This window comes from Zalophus californianus, chromosome 4 (genome assembly GCF_009762305.2).
Source record: "Zalophus californianus isolate mZalCal1 chromosome 4, mZalCal1.pri.v2, whole genome shotgun sequence".
Lineage (NCBI taxonomy): Eukaryota > Metazoa > Chordata > Mammalia > Carnivora > Otariidae > Zalophus > Zalophus californianus.
In genome coordinates this window covers 154,972,980-154,990,306 of record NC_045598.1, presented here as the reverse complement: position 1 = coordinate 154,990,306, position 17,327 = coordinate 154,972,980, and the positions used below count along the sequence as shown (strand labels likewise).

The 17,327-nt window shown below is 37.8% G+C and overlaps 1 protein-coding gene across 4 annotated transcripts in view; it reads left to right on the top strand.

Annotated features, from left to right (window-relative positions):
- ANKRD46 (ankyrin repeat domain 46) overlaps positions 1–16,063 on the top strand; it is a 34,791-nt gene extending 18,728 nt beyond the window's left edge. For 3 of the 4 annotated variants that reach the window (XM_027572920.2, XM_027572921.2, XM_027572923.2), the window contains 4 exons: positions 5,353–5,453; positions 7,804–8,141; positions 9,313–9,471; positions 14,068–16,063. In XM_027572920.2, the coding sequence (XP_027428721.1) occupies positions 7,831–8,141; positions 9,313–9,471; positions 14,068–14,284 (687 nt within the window). In that variant the 5' untranslated portion in view covers positions 5,353–5,453; positions 7,804–7,830 and the 3' untranslated portion in view covers positions 14,285–16,063. Of the gene's footprint in view, positions 1–3,363; positions 3,388–5,352; positions 5,454–7,803; positions 8,142–9,312; positions 9,472–14,067 lie in introns of those variants that run through there. The other variant, XM_027572922.2, reaches the window with a different exon arrangement.
- The last annotated feature ends 1,264 nt before the right edge of the window (positions 16,064–17,327 follow it).

The window sequence follows — 17,327 nt, the reverse complement described above, 5'->3', positions numbered from 1 at the left end:
ATTATGGAAAATTATAGAGTATTGTAGAATACAACCAATAAAAATTGTTTTTGGAAGACCGGTAATGTGGAAGGATGTTCATGATATAGTAAGTAAAAAAGTTTAACATTTATATTTATAGTATGAATTAAATATATATTCATACAGGAAAAAAAAGGCTGGAGGACCATAGTGCCAAAATAGTAATAATAGTTATTTCTAGTTGGTAGGATTATGGGTAACCTATATTTTCTTCTCTTTGTTCATATTTATTTTCTTAATAAATTTACAATAAATTATAGAATTGGTCATAAAAATGTTACCTTAAAATCTCGTTAAGATGGGGGTGCCTGGGTGGCTCAGTCAGTTAAGCGTCTGCCTTCGGTTCAGGTCATGATTCTGGAGTTCCAGGATCGAGCCCCGGATTGGGCTCCCCGCTCAGTGGGGAGTCTGCTTCTCCCTCTGCCCCTCAGACTGTTCATGTTCAATCTCTCTTTCTCTCTCTCTCTCAAATAAATAAAATCTTAAAAAATGAAATCTTGTTAAGATGAGCTTAATTGAGTGTATAATCCACAAAGAATTATTTGGATTCTCCTATGTCTTGATTTCAAAAAAAATGTGCCAGGCACTATGTAATCTGCAAGGATAGATACACAGACATCTCAGACCCATTTCTTGCATTTTAGAGACAAGGTCTGGCAGGAATTTTTGCAAACAGTTGTGAACATGCAACCGAGCTTTGTATGAGCCATTTCTACTGATTATCTTGGATAACTATATAGAGGTGGCATGGCATATTAGAAATATTGTAGACTAAATTTGAAGCCCACTCTTAACAGCAGTGTGGCCTTAGACTCATTAACCTCTCTGAGCCTTGGAAATTATTAAGACCACTCTATTAGGGAAATACAGCTGTTGAAGATAAGCAGGCTGAAAAAATATATTATTAACGTTTTGAGAAGGAATTAAATTGTTAAAATTTTTACTTCTGCAGAGCTAGATTTCTTTTAGATGTGGCTTTTTCCCCTTGCCTAATATCTGGATCTGTACAGCACTTGGATTTTAAGAACAGTAATTCTAAAGTGCTAGCAGTTAGGATTTAATGACTTCATTGGAAGTTCTTATTTTATGGTTCTTTGAGGTTATTTTTATATTTTAAAACAACTGTATCCTTTTAAAAGGTTAAGAATAACCACATGAGGTATAGAGAATCCAGATTTGGGTTTCCATTTACTATATATGCTCTTAAGTTTTAGTACTTTTCTATGACTTTAGAAAATGTAGGCAGTCCCCTCTGATAATGTGTCTCTCCAGGTATGCCATTTTTCCCTTGCATTTTGCTGAAGTGTCTGGTTCTTTGATCTCTAATCAAAGTTGCTTGTAGGCATAGTGTCATTCCATTTGAACCAAGAATATGGCACTTAGTCTTGCCTTTCCCAGTGGCCTTTCAAAATGAAAAGTAAATACATTATGGTTGGTGATATTAGATATAGAAGACCAATTTAAACTTAGGCTTAATGAGTATATATTAAAATACGACAGGTTTTCTCCATTAGCTCTTAACCATCAAGAATACTATCTTAAAGTTATGTAGTTATGACCCAATATTAACAAAAAAAAAGATTATTAACTAGAACTTCCCATCAGGTCAGTGACTCACATGCTTCCACTAAAACCTCCTTATTGTTTTGTCATTTGGATTGAGACAAGCGCTGTGTGGTATTAGGAGCTCTTGTTACTGATATCTAGGAGACTGCTCCATCCTCAAGTATGAGTGGCTCCATCCTCATGAAGTCTTTTAGGCTGTGCCAACCCTCCAAGACGTGACCACCCAGAGTTCTCCTTTTAACAATCCCATGGAATTGGCCTCTGAAGTAGTCACCGTCCCTCATGGACACTGTCCCTTAGGAACATGGTGAACAAGGAGAGGATTTTCTGGGGCTTGACTGTTCCCACAATTGACTGTTCTTGTGGGTTTTCCCCTGCCAGGAACCAGTTCTCTTTTCCTTTCTTGGACTTCTTTACTCTCCACTAGAGGTCACCCCATTGCTAGATGCTGCTCTGTTAGCAGGGGATCAGTGCTCAATGTTCCACGCAGGCTGTTTTCAGTACATAAAGAACTGTCTCCCCAGAGCTGTGCCCATCCTCAGGAAGGTAGTAACTATTAATTTTTGAGTACTTAAGTCACACAACTAGTAAGTAGCTGAACCGGTGTTCAAACCCCAGCAGTCTAGCTCCAGATACATTCTGGGTGAGGTAGCCAAGCTCTTTAAACAGCCTCTGACACTAGAAAAACTGCGTCTCTGGAGCATTGTACACTCCGGAAAGTAGTCCCTCAGGAAGTCAGACCATATCTTCTCTCTCTCTCTCTCCTGCTCTTCCTACCTTGAAAAGCAGTCTTCGCTATGCTTCGCTTTTATGTTCATTTACAGGGGAACAGACTCAGCCCTCTTTGGATCTTGAAAGATACCAGTTCAGTGTTCATAATCACACATTCATGTTTCTAACTCTACTTGTGGAGTGGTTCTTACTACACACTACCTTTGGTAAATAACAGGGCCCTTATTAATGCTTAATCCAACAAACTCTTCCATAAAAAACCTCTCACTGGTTGCCTGAGCCATCCAGACAGATGATCCCAAAGAAGACCTTTCTTTTTTTCTTTTCTTTTCTTTCCTTTCCTTTTTTTGCATGGGGACAGTAGGCACCTTCAGACTTGACTCTTTTTTTTTTTTTTAAGATTTTTATTTATTTGAGAGAGAGAGGACAAGCGAGCATGAGAGAGCACAGGTAGAGGGAAGGGCAGAGGGACAAGCAGACTCCCCGCTGAGCAGGGAGCCGGATGCAGGGCTCAAACCCAAGACCCTGGGATGAGAACCTGAGCTGAAGGCAGACACTTAACCGACTGAGCCACCCAGGCGCCCCATCAACGGTCTTTCAGTCCAAACCTTTAAGCCTCCATACCAGCAGTTGCACTCCTGGCCATTTGTCCTAGAGAAATGAAGATGTTTGTTCACATAAAAATATGTACCTGAATGTTTTAGAAGCTTTAACATAACACCCCCAGACTGGAGACAACCACATGTCCTTCAAAAGGTGAATGGCTAAACAAGCTGTGGTACATTCATACCATGGAACACTACTCCACAATAGAAAAAATGATACTATTGATATACACAACAACCTGAATGAATCCTCAGAGAATTATGTTGAGTGAAAAAAAACCATACTGTATGGTTCCATTTATATAACATTCTTGAAATGACAGAATTCTAGAACTGGAAGACAGGATAGTGGTTTCCAGGGGATAAGGTGGGGTGGGGGTGGGAGGGAAGTAGGTGTGGCTGTAAAAGGGCAATATGAGAGAGCTCTGCGGTGATGGAAATGTTCTAGATCTTAATTAGCAATGTCAGTATCTTAGTTGTGATATTATAGTATTGTGAGATAGTAACATCAGGGGAAACTGGGTAAAAGTACACACGATCTCTGTGTACTATTTCTTTCAACTTCGTGTGAATCGACAATTATCTCAAAAAGTTTAATTTAAAAATCTTTAGTCCTCTTCACTCTTTGAACCATAGTTAATATGTGTTCTAAGTTTTACTCACTTTCATAACTTCTTGAGAAGCTGTTAATAGATTTCTAGTGATTAACTTCTAATTGGGGTCTTAGATCTTCTTGGAGGTTTCAAGTATAATTAGGTCTAACGCATTTGTGTAATAATAAGTTTGAAATTACATAAATCTGCAATTTGATCAAATGTACTTTCTTTTGGGGCTTGTCATCAGAAGAAAATGGCAGAAGCATTGTCTTGTGAATTTAAAGAAACTTTCTTGTGAAATTTTTTTAAGTTTTTATTTAAATTCCAGTTAGGTAACATACAGTGTAATATTAATTTTGGGCATACAATATAGTGATTCAACACTTCCATACAGCACTCTGCTCATCACAACAAGTGCATTCCTAAATCCCCATCACCTATTTAATCCATCCCCCACCCACTCCCCTTCTGGTCACCACCAGTTTAGGAACTTTCTTACGAATTTAACAGGTCATTTGAAGGGGTAACTATATAATCTATAATTCTGTCTCCAAATGAGAAGCAAAGCTTGACCTTTTCGTAATGTGAACCCTACTATCTTCAGAATTCTAACACCTGTACCATTTTAACATTGAAAATCATCTGTTAGAGGTTTAGTCATGAAGATCCAGCCCCAAGTGGTCATGATAAGAAAGTAAAGGTACTATACTTTGGGTGAATTCAGAATATTTGTGCAAAGAAATTAAGTAGCTCAGTAATCTGAAGTTTGTCTAAATTGGTACATAAAATTTGTCAGCCCTCATCTTCCAGTCTAGCACTGGTAACCCTTATGATACAACCTGACTTAATGTATTTAAATGGAGCCTCATAAAATACCATTAATTATTTCTCATATAAGTTTATTTAAAGGGATTTGATAAAAATTGAGCATGAATGACCAGTAAAAGCTTAATCTGAGTCTCGACCTGAGCTACAAATTCGGGATTTAGTCTTTATATCCTACCACTTAGCATAGTATTTGCCATATTTTGAGCACATAGTAACTTAGTTTCATGAATTAGTACTGATTTTTTGTGGTCCCTACTGCCTGTACATGGCCCTTGTTCCACAGTCCCTCACAAGAAGAGTACAGTGGGGCAGACAAGGTACTTGAGATGTCTGAGTGCAGAGGGGAAACCTGAGGGGGTCCCCGCAAGAGCATGAAGGTGAGGCAGCAGCACATTTCAGGAGAAGCAGGGTCTGGCGTGTGGAAAAGGCTACAGATAGATTTGGGCCAATTTTTCTTTCACACTGAAAAGCAAAGGGGGCAGAGGATCAATCTCATGGGGAGATTTAAGTACCAGCATTCAGGATGGATTAGAAATATTTTTTCTTAAATGTGTCCTCTTTGGTTTAGATATAAGTATTGGTTCTTTTTACTTTTCCCCCCATGCAAATAGCATTTTATTTCTAGAAATGCTTTTGTGGGCTACTCTGAGATCTAGCCACCATTTATAATGTGAAAAATGTGCATTCTGAATTCCAGGGACTTAGCATGGATTTTCAGAGTCCAGTTTGTTCTCTGCTGATGGCACATAATTTGATTCTTTTTCTTTTATCTTTCTGACCATGCGTTCTTGTTTGTGGGCAACAGAGCCACTCCTTAGGAGGCCTTCTGTTCTCCCTTTTCCCTATTTTATCACTTGTCAGTTACTACTGGCCTCGCAAATCGATGCCTTACCCATAGATTTTCTGGAGAATATTCACAGACCCCACCAGCTTGTCTGTGTTTAATAGAACAGCTAGACTTCATGTCACACCCTTGTTATAACTAAAGTTTTTATTTACTGTAGATCCTTGCTGTCACATTTCTGGATATTCTGTTGAACCTTCTTAAGAATTCAGAGAAACTGCTGGCTGACCACTGAAAGAAAGATATAATCTTCAGGCTTACGTGAGTATTTTTCTGCTGTCAACTTCCTCAGAGTATGTGAAAGCTTCGATGCCTTGCTTTATGTAAGGCAGATACAGTTCTGTGATCAAGATGAAAAATGTTATCTATCATTGGCCTTATTAAATTTGGGGGTAAAGTTAGTTTCTCAAGGACACAAAGAAAAATACACCATATTTATTCTCACTTAAAAAAATAAATAAACAAGGAAAGCTTTTTTTTTTTCCCACTGAGCCAACATTCAAAAGAATCCCAAGTCTTCAAACCACAAGAATTCTTACTGTGTTAGAAACAAAAATATCAAGTAGCTTGTTTTTCATTATCTATTCTTACAGAATTCAACCAAAACATGTTATCTCTTGAAAAGCACTTGATATGTGGTATTTTAGTTTTTTAAAAATGCTTCTGATAGCTTTGTCCTTTTTAGTGATCTAATCCAGGGAATACTGTAGGGGGAAATAGAGAGGCTACCCTCTAAAGAGAATTCTTGACTATTTTAATGAGCAATTTCTTCTCAATGGGTTAATTTCTTTAAAAAGCATTATATATGTCATAATCTGGAGTCTGTTTTATCTTGATCTCTATAATTCTTAATCCTCAGCAGATTTTTCCCATATTTAGAATTAGCCTTAACAACTCCTTCTCACCTGTTGGATGCAGCGGGTCATTAAGTTGTGCTAATTCTGTCTTCTCTATCCTTCTCCATTGTGCTCCCTTTTCTCTAACACGGCCTCAGATCCGGCTGTCATCATTTCTTGACTGGATTTCTGCAGTGACCTGCTGATTGATCATCTCCCAGTCCCCGGCCTTGACCCCCTCTAATCTACCGTCTCCCTGTGGCTGACAGAGTAATCTTTCTGAAAGACTAATATAGTAAGACCATGCCATTTCCTTGGCTTGAAATCTTTCAATGACTCCTTTCTAAAATTCAGTATAATAACCCTTACCATAGAGTTGTTAGGAAGATGAAATAAAATACATTAGGTACCCTTGGTATGATGCCTAGCTTGGAACAGGCCCTCAGTGTGTGTGAATGTTTCCCCTTTGCACAGAGAACCCGTGGAGGCAGCAGAGCTCTAGGGGCAAGTAGCTCATGTATGGAGGGACCGTGGCTCTGCTGGGAAATCAGGCCAAAAGGAGTGGGGGCCAGGAATCTCACCAAACTCCGAAGCCATGCTTTCCTGAATCCCCTTGAGGTCAGACACAAGAATAGATTGGTCTAACATCCAGTTCCATCAGTGTTCCAGAAAGAAGACTTTGTTTGACAAATTACAAGCCAACCCTGTCTGTGACTAAGCTTTTGTGACTGTAGAGTGAGGGAGTCATCTCTATAAACACATTGGTCTCTGCCTTTGTGTTTTCTTCTTTTGTTTCTTCTTTTGTTTTCTTCTTTATTTTCTCTTCAATTTCTTAGTAAGGTTTCTTTTGTCAGACTTGAACTTTCCTTAAATGAACCAAGAGGAGGTAAGGGAGACACACACATACACACACACAGACGAAGAGACTGCTGGGGCAAGGAAGTATCGGTGAAAGAGGTGTGGATGCGCCGGAGAGGCTAGGTTACTCGGATGGATGGAATCTGTGGGGTGGGCACAGCTGGGATTGCTGCCTTTGTCCTGCTTCTGAATTCCCAGACAGACCTGTTTTTCTTCATCTCTCAGTCTTCAGACAATGGGAGTTTGGCAAAATCAGATATTTAGATAACCACAGAATAGAATCAATACTGTAAAAGACAGTCTGAATTGATTTCATGGTATTTGCAATTTTTAAATTCAGTTTGTTGCTTTTCTTAGCTTTTCTCCTTCCCCTGAAAATTGAAGTTTGTGCTATAGACAGAACATTCAGCAGGTCTTTATTGAATATGAATTAATTTATTTCATTGTTTTTTCTTGCTGATTTAGTTAACTTTTGAGCTATGTAGAATATATCAAATATGATAAAAGGCAAATATGTGAAAGAGAGTTACTTTGTTTTAAATAAGAATCTCTACCAGCAGTAGCGTGTGTTTGAAGTTTACGGATCATGTTATGTATGTCTTCTGACAGTGCAATGAACTTTAAGTGATTATATTTTGCTTACCTTTAAAAATCTCTCTTAATCTTTTTATTTAATGAAAAGCAAAATAAAGCTTTATAGTAATTTAATTGCAATTTTGATCAAGTAGATGTGAAGAAAATAAGACATTTTATTGAGAAATAAAATATAATTGAAAACTTTGTTGTTGTTTCTGTTTGGTGAGGTAATTTATTAGAGGCAGGAGGCCAAGAAGGGTAAGAAATAGTGCTTCTCTAAATGACTTCATTGTCTTCATTTAGTTTGGCTTCACCGAATCTCACCTCATATTTCATTACAGGCATAGTCCATCTGCTCCATCAAAATAATGTCCTACGTTTTTGTAAATGATTCGTCTCAGACTAATGTGCCCTTGCTACAAGCCTGTATTGATGGAGACTTTAACTATTCCAAGCGGCTTTTGGAAAGCGGCTTTGACCCAAATATTCGTGACAGCAGGGGCAGAACAGGCCTTCACCTCGCAGCAGCTAGAGGGAACGTTGACATCTGCCAACTGTTGCATAAATTTGGTGCTGATCTTCTGGCCACAGATTATCAAGGAAACACAGCCCTGCATCTCTGTGGCCATGTGGATACTATTCAGTTCTTAGTTTCCAATGGACTCAAAATTGATATTTGGTAAGTCCTCTGTGGTTTTTGAAATCTAGTCATTTCTTCCCGTTAGTTTGTCAGCCAGTGGTCCAGTCTCAGAGTCTGTCGATTCTGCTTTCTCGTTGATCATCTGCAGTGACAAGTTCCACAAGGCATGGAGGACAAGGTAATCTTGTTAGGGGAGTGAGGAAACAAGAGACTGACTTCTAGATTTATGCTGAAGCAGTGCAGGTTTTTCTATGAAAACAGTGGTGAGGTTCTGCTACCAATAATTGTGTATTGTCAGATAAGGGAAAAAGAAGAAAAGAACTAACATTTGCTGGAAATCTGTTATGGACCAGGCACTGTGTTTATTTAGCTCATTTAATCCTTAGAATGAATAGCTCTTGAGGTCGGTGTTATCTTCATTTTACAGATGCAGTAGTTGAGACAAGAAGGGTTTAAACAAAGAGGTCACACAGCTGGAATTTGAACCTAGTTCTGCCTGATTCCAAAGTGTTTGTCTTCTGTCATATAATATACCATGCTAGCTTCATAATCTCTCGGGCTCAGAGTCCTTTTTATGCTGAACAGTTTGAAGAAGGGTTTGTTTTAGTGATACCTTGTCTCTAGAGTGGAAAAGATGTGAGACCATCTTTAAAACTGAGCTTGACATTTAGACTACACTTACATGTTGCTGTGATTTACTGGTCCCTAAATCTGAAAAAGACAGCAAATGTGATGGAGAAATGTGGTGGGAATTGGCTATGGGAGTCACTGTTACTTGGCTGTCTTCTCTTATTAGTGTTAAATAGGTAGGTGAACCAAAGCAGCTTATTTGGTTGCTTTGGGCTTTTATTTGTTTTTAATTCTTAGACTTTTCTTTTTTTCAATATGCTCTATTGCCATAAAATGTAAATGTCAGGTAAGAATGAATCTAGAATCTAGAACTTTCCAGTTAATTTCTAAGAAAATGTCCTCTTTTTCTTTTATTTATTCTCATGTATTTACTCTTTTGCCTCTATATTCTTTTTCCTCTTTCCCTATAAGGAAAAAAAATAGGTTTACTCAGAATTCAAGTTCCAGTTCAACCATTGGTTCTGCTCTGGGCTTTGAGTTAATTCGGCCCATGCCTTTGTCACTGAGATCTCCACAAGTGGGTACTAACAATATAATCCAACTGTTATGATGACCTCTTTATATTTATGAACTTTTTTAGTAATCATCAAGGTGCTACACCCTTGGTTCTGGCAAAGCGCAGAGGAGTGAATAAAGATGTCATCCGATTGCTGGAATCTTTGGAAGAACAAGAGGTAAAAGGGTTTAACAGAGGAACTCACTCAAAACTGGAGACCATGCAGACAGCTGAGAGTGAAAGGTACTTAACAATGTAGTTTTTTAAGGGGCAAGTCACTTTAAGTCTTTGGATCTTTTATGACAACTTTGGGAGCTTTCTATTTATTTGCTTTCAAGTACAGAGCTTTGATACTTTCTTTGAACTTTATATAGGTCCGTATGGCTCCAGATTACAATTGAGAAGCTATTAACAGAAAGTACTACGTGCCCACATGCACGTAATGTTCTCTTAGTCCCTGTGCAAGGAAGGCTGCAGTATTGTCAGCACAAGGGGGAAGAGGTGGTTAAGAGCTGGTTGTGGGGGAAGGAAGCAGGAGTTTGAGAATTTTAAGTGCAGGTCACGAGCCAAATGGAACTGCAGAGAGGAGGAGAAAGATAAGGCTAGGAACTTGGACAGTATTAGAAAAGACCAAAAAGGCCATTTCAAAGGCAGGAAAGCGGAGTGCTGAGGAAAAGTAAAACAGGAAGAGAGAAATGAAGATTTAGCACACAATTCAGTAATGTGAAAGTGAAAGTACACTTTCCCATGAGGTGGAACAAATGAAATTTGGGCTCCTGTAAGTAACTGATGCTAAGATGTAGTAACTGACAGGGTCTTCAGTATCTCGTCATTTCTCGTCTCGAAGCAGTTTACAACACGGTTCAGGGAGCTCTGAAAAGGTGACAAATCGTCTTTTCTCCTGGCCCCACTAGCTCCACAGGTAAAGTCCATAGTCCAGACTGAGTTGTACTAGCATGGAGTCTGGTTGATTGCCACGGAGTTTCAGCCTTCCAGATAATTACAAGGTAGGACAGATGATGAACCTACTATTGTCTCTTCCCAAAATTTTCAGTGGAATATATTTCAGGGGCCCTCATTAGCTGTTGACCCAGTAGCTTGACTGATCAGGACTTGGAAATAGGACCATATGGTCCACTTAGACTGTTGGGATCATTGTTTCTATGAGTTCTAATTGAAATCCTCTATTTTTTTTTTTTTTTTTTATAGTTGACCCTTAATTTGATTCCTTTGTACTGGTGATTGCTTTCCTTCCTCTTCATTTGCTGGCTGGTACTCTTTGGGAACCATGAATTCCATTCTCAAGCTTAGGACTATTTGTTTAGATACTTTCAAGAACTTACTACTGTCCAAAGAAATTAGAGCTTTACTTCTAGAACGGTGCATGCTGGTCATGAGTTATCACTGAAAGCTGACAAGTAGATAAAATAAGCAAGAAGTCCAAGATATATTGGCAAGCCCTTTTCTCTCACCTGTGTACTCTGGATTGACGGAATGCCATAAGCAATATGGTAACATTGAGTTTTCTATTATTTGTTAAAGATCGTGTTCTTCCAAAATAACTTGAAATTTATTTTCATAAATACTTTAAGCTTCTTTTTTTTTTTTTTAAAGATTTTATTTATTTATTCATGAGAGACAGAGGGAGAGAGAGAGAGAGGCAGAGGGAGAAGCAGTCTCCCAAGGAGCAGGGAGCCCGATGCGGGACTCGATCCCAGGACCCTGGGATCATGACCTGAGCTGAAGGCAGAGGCTTAACCATCTGAGCCACCCAGGCGCCCAATACTTTAAGCTTCTTTACCATGAAAAACGTCCAAGAATGTGTTTTTGCTCGGTATGTTCTGGGGACCTTGCTTGCTATATTTTGTGAATAGCCAGTGTCTTGGCACCTCCTTATCAGAAATATACTTTTTTTTCCCTTTATTATAGATTTATTTATTTTTTTAACTTTATCTTGCTTAGGTTGTGATTACTTACTAAGTAGTAGAAATAATGAGTCATTTGAGCTGCTCCGTATGAAATATTTACTCCTGCTTCTCTCATATACCTGTCATTTCCTTTAGCATAAGGATTTGTATTATTTATAGCGTTGGGTAAAGCCAGTTCTTAAAAAAATTGAATTACTAATATTTGTACTCCTTGGCTGCCGTACCCCTCAGTATCATGGTAGACATGTGATGGTTGAAGTTTAAATTAAAAAACTTAAAGACAGCATCATTGGTCATTAGGGAAATACAGAGCAAAGCCGTAGCGAGTTACCGCTTCATACCAGTAGGATGGCTGTAATCAAAAAGTTGGAATGACAACAAGTATTGGTGAGGTCGTGGAGAAACCGGAACCCTCATACATTGCTGGTGGGAATGTAAAGTAGAGTAGCTGCTTTGGAAAACAGTCTGGCAGTTCTCAAAAAGCCACACAGAGTTACCATATGACCCAACAATTCCACTTTAGGTATATACCCAAGAAAATTGAAAACATGGATTCACACAAAAACTTGTACATGAATGTTTATAGCAGTATTATTTATAATACCCAAAGGTGGAAACCACCCAAAAGTCCATCTACTGATAAATGGATAAACAAAATGTCATCTCTGCATCTAGTGGAATATTCCACCATAAAAAGGAATGAACTACTGATAGGTGCTACAACGTGGATGAGCTTTAAAAGCATCCTCCGTTAAAACACTTTCATTTAAAAAATAAATAAATAAAAGCATCCTCCATAAAAGAAGCTGGTCAAAAAAGCCATATATTGTATAATTCTGTTTATGTGAATTGTCCCCAGAATCGGCAAAAAGAAAGTAGATTAGTGGTTGCCAGGAGCTGATGGAAGGGGCAATGGGAAGTGATTGCTAAAGGGTACAGAGTTGATTATAGAGGTGATTAAATGTTCTGAAATCAGTGGAGATGGTTGTATAACTTTGTCAGTATACTAAAAACCACTGAATTGTACAAGATGAATTTTATATGTGAATTATACCAATAGAAAAAGGGAATAAAGCTTAATGGGATTGGCTAGCATGTGGCATTGTGGCAAAGCTGTGTGATGATTAGCAGAACATTAAGCAAGTTTTGAATGTACTTAGTATTTTCCATCACTCTTAGGATTCTCTGAGACATAACTTAAGGGCCTATAAATCAAGATGATGAAATTTTCCCACTCCCCCATATATCCCAAATTTAATTTAGTTATTTTTAAATTTGTGGGTATAGGATGACAAAGACAGTGTAGATGACACACGTACAAAAAAAAATATTGCACACGCACATTCAGTAGAAAACATTTCACTGGATAAGGTCACTATGGAAAATTCTGATTGGCAGAGCTTCATGAGCTCCTAGAGATTGCTCAGCTGAATCCTCATTTTATATCTAACATCTTTGAATATGAGATCACATCAACTCGGACATAGTCAATATATTTCATACAAGTCAAAATTAACCTCTCCTGAACTTCTTTATATATTCATGGTATTATGTGTTTAAACCTTCCCAAAGTTCCAATCTTATTTTTGAACTTGCTTCAGTTTTCTTAAATTTTTGTATTCATGTAGACTCCCACTGAAAATGTCTTTTCTTATTTAGGGAATAAACATCTTTTAATATAGAAAGAAGAAAAGCTCAGGTATCGAACAGAGTGGCCCATTAGGAAGTCAGCTTCCTATGATGAGAGAAGACCTCTAATACTAGTAAATGCTGAAGGATGTCTGGTTAAGTGTCAAGAAGTAAAGTAAAATTGTGGATTAAATAAAATGCCAGTTTTTGCATGATGAACCAGACTGTAAGACACTTTTATTCCGTTTCCATTGTCCTATGCCCAGATGGTTGGAAGAATATGAAGAGAAAGGGTTCAGGAAGGGTGGTAAATTACCTTTTATAAGCAACAGATAGTTGATACATAGAATTATGGTCATTGTGGCATTAATCTAAATGATACCCTGTTATTGGACATGCATGTTGTGACATAACTGTGGGTGCTAATCCCTCTGAGCTTTGAATTCATCACAGTATGGCCGTCCACATACCAAAGTCAGATACCCTGTTTTCTACTTGTAAGGGTCATATTTCTTGTTGATAGAGTTCTGAAAACCAGAATCAAGAATCATTGTTTTTATGGCTTGTGGTACCTTATTTTCGACTAGATTCAGCCTTTATGCAGAAGTGAGATAAACTTATTTTGTATTATTGTACAAGATAGAACTGTCACCAGTTGGAGGACGCTCTTAAGAAGAATTCCTAATGGCTAGGCCTGTTCAGATGTACAACAGACTGAGCTAAGTGTCTGTTTTTAGAGGATTACAGTTAAAGGAAGTAATTCCTTTATTGGTCAGATAATTGAACTGAGTTAATGAAAATTCCCTTTTAACTTTAAGATTCACACACGGTATAAAAGTGACTCTAAAAATCATTTACAGATTTACCCATCTTTGCTTATTTTCATTAACATGAATTCTTAAATTATGAATCTTTGTTTTGAATTCTTCTAAATTTAAAGTAACCACACTTTGGTTACTTAGATACTAGGAGTTTGAAACAATTCATTTGACCTACAGTCAAGACTTCTGCTTGGGACCTTTTCATTAGAAAAGGATTTTTAACTCTGACTTTGCTGGATACTAAACCAAGAAACATAATCATTGCAGCTTAATTGACAGTTGAAGGTAGATTACCAGGTACACACATCAATACATGAATGTATGAGAGCACATTTGTCAGTTTTCTTCTTGTAAATGTTGTGTCTTGTCTTTTCTAAGTAACGTGGTTGCTGTTGTATCTTTCTGAAATGGGTGGAATGTGTTGTTCATGCCCCTTTCCTTTGTCTTTGCTCCTTTCACAGTGCCATGGAAAGCCATTCTCTCCTCAATCCCAACCTGCAGCAAGGGGAAGGAGTCCTGTCCAGCTTCCGAACCACATGGCAGGAGTTTGTCGAGGACCTGGGCTTCTGGAGGGTGTTGCTCTTGATCTTTGTCATTGCTTTGCTGTCCCTTGGCATTGCATACTACGTGAGCGGGGTGCTCCCCTTCGTGGAGAACCAGCCTGAACTGGTGCATTAAAGGAGCCCACGGGGATGGGGCCAGTGCCTCTTTCCTGGCTTCCACTGTTTGTTCTGAGTTTCTCAAATGTTTTCTCTTAGTGCAAGGCAGTGAAGGCTGTACATTTTTTTCTTTGTGCATTTTTATGTATTGTAATCCTTTTCGAACAACGTGTTCATTTGAACTAACCACATACCATAGTCAAGTATACTTCATCCTAAAGCTACCTCTGACTCAGCCCGACTTGTTAGGAAAGCCTTCACATAGCCTTGTTTGATAAAAACATGGAGGTGACTGAAGAATGAAAGATAAAGGAAGAGACTAGGGAGTCTTGCTACAGAAACCTTACCCTAATATGGGACCAACTAAAGTGAAGTGCTCAAAGAGAGAAAGGTTTTCTTATGTGATTACCTTTTGTTAGTTGGTTGATTTAGGTTTTTTTGCAAGAGCCCCTTTTTTTCTTTTTCTTTTCTGGGAATAGGGGAGAGAATGAAACATTAAGCTTAAAACTTGAAGTGCTTTTTTCACATCCTGTATAGCAAACCAGTATGTGGGATTCTGTTTGGTTTATTTTAATATTTTCAAGTCTAGTTACAAACTGAACAGAACTTTTGAAAATGAGCTACATTTTCTTCAAAAACGATTGATTTGATATTTATTTGTTCATAGGATAGTTTTGGTGGGGTTTTTTTTTGTAAACTGCTTTGCTTGTTGTTAATATCTGTGAAAAAAGACCTTGAGTTCATTTTGTTCACTTTCCAGTTTCCCCTAGTGTTTATATCAAAGATCTCCTGTTCATCAAAAATATAGTCAGAAAACTCTTTTTCGACTCAGTAGTTAGCAGAGAAAGATAATTCTGACATCTGTCACTGTAATTCTGTAGTGCTATTATTGTGAAAAATTCAGTGCTACAGGCTAGCTGTGTTGTTACAACTGTATCATAGTTGATAATTATTTCATTTTATATGAAATCCTGTTTAGAGGCCCTGTTAGAATTGTCTTAACAGTCTCATTCATATCAGTAATTCTCTGATGCAAGAGTGGATGGAGCATTTCTGAGGTAACAGTGCTGAGCACTACTGTACTGGGTGCCATCAGCTCTTTACGGATGGTAATATTATGTAAAGTGAAGTCTAGTCCCCAGACTGTATTGCAGCTTTCAGCCTCTTTTGTTAATGAGTCTGTTATGTATAAATCATATTCTTGAGTTTTTAAAAAGTATATAAAGAGTTGATAATTATTCACTGAGTATAGTCAGAAAATTGTAGTGAAAGAACTAATGGTTTTATTTTTTAGAACAAAGGTGTCTAAGCTACTGCTAATTGAATTGTTGCTACAGGTAGAAATTATACTTTAGAGTAGGATTGACATTTCTGTGATTCTTGTTGCTTCTTGCTATTTTCTCTTGTATTTATATATGTAGGATTGAGGTGTTTTCTTTCATGTGGCTTTATCCTCTCTTAAAGAGCTGTTTAAAAATTCCTGATTTAACTGACTGCTTCAGGATCAGCTCACAGAGTCTTGTTTTTAGGGTAGAAACAAAATAAATCGTACTTGGTAAAATACAGCAAAATAAAAGCCGACTTTAGAATGGAGAACACTAGAGCTCAAAATCAGAGTATATTCAGAATGAAAGCTTTGGAATTCACTTTATGTTTGTAAATCTTGATAAGCAGAATTGGTTAACATATGTAAAGATACTGCATTTTTTAAAGATTTTAAGTGCTGATTTCTTTGTATTTTAATCTCTGCATTCAGCATTCAGTAATACTACCAATAAATGCATTTAGAGTATCTTAATCACAACCCATTTTCTTAGTGTGTCATTTTTTTCTTTTAATTTAGGGCTCTTTGTATTAGGTTGCAATTGCCAGTTTAAAAAAAGTTTTTTTCAAACCTGATGTAACAGGTATATTGAATTTCACATATGTTTGCCTTGTAAGTGCTCTGAAACGAATTTGGGTGAATTGCCTGTGGATTCAAGAGTGATGTTACCTACCATGATCAAGCACCTTTCTATTGCGTATTTTACTTAACATGCCTCATCTCATGCCATCGGTCAGCCCCCCGGCCCAAGCTACATTTTACCATTTTGTAAAGTGAGAAAACTGACATAGGGAGGGTTGTGACTTGTCCAGAGTCAGACAGATAGGTCATAGTAGAACAGGGATTCCAAGCTGAAGCTCTATCCCCAATTAGAAGTTTCTGTTTTCCTTCTGCCCCACTGTCATGCACCTGACAGTGAAGTCATCTAGAATCTTGCCTGCTGCCATCACAGCAATACATTACTAAATTTTCTACCCACATTCCTAAAAACTTTTCCTCCTCCTATAATGCACCATTTCCCACATCGTCTCAGTATTGCCAGCCTTTAAAATTAAAGGTCTAACTCTGGCATGTTCAGAAGACCTTCCCTAGTTAACCTTGACCCCCCATTTCTCTGCCTCTTATTTCCTCATCAATTACCGTATAAATAAACGTGGTTTTTTTTTTCATTTGTCTCTAATTACAAGCTTCATGAGAGCAGGGGCTTAATCCATGTTACTACCCATTTGTCCACAGTGCCTCCTATGTTGTGTAGAACTCTTTGTACACACATATTGACAGTATTACTTTTTCACCTGTAGCTATATTTTTTCTTTTTAGATTTAAAAGCTTTTTACCTTTCACGTGTTCTAACTGGTTGCATGTGTGAACTGTGTTGGTCATTCTTCTTCCATGGTATGCCTGTTGCTTGATGGAAGAATTGCACGGTCGTGAACGGTGTAGCTCCTTTACATAAGAGCATGCAGGCTCATTTGCCATAGGTTTAAAAAAAAAAAAAGTATCATTGGTGTATACTTGGTATAGAAGTCCGGGAACAATATTCACCTTTTGTTGTTTTGGGTTTTGTTTTTTTGTTTTCTTTTCAACCAGGCCTTCTTCTTTGTCTTGCGAAATTGTTCATGTATGTATCAAAGTGCTTTCAGTTGCAGGAAACCAAAACCCAAATTAAAAGTGGTTTAAACCGTAGGAAATTACTGATGGATGTAACTGGAAGTCTCAAGGTAGAGCAGACCCCCAA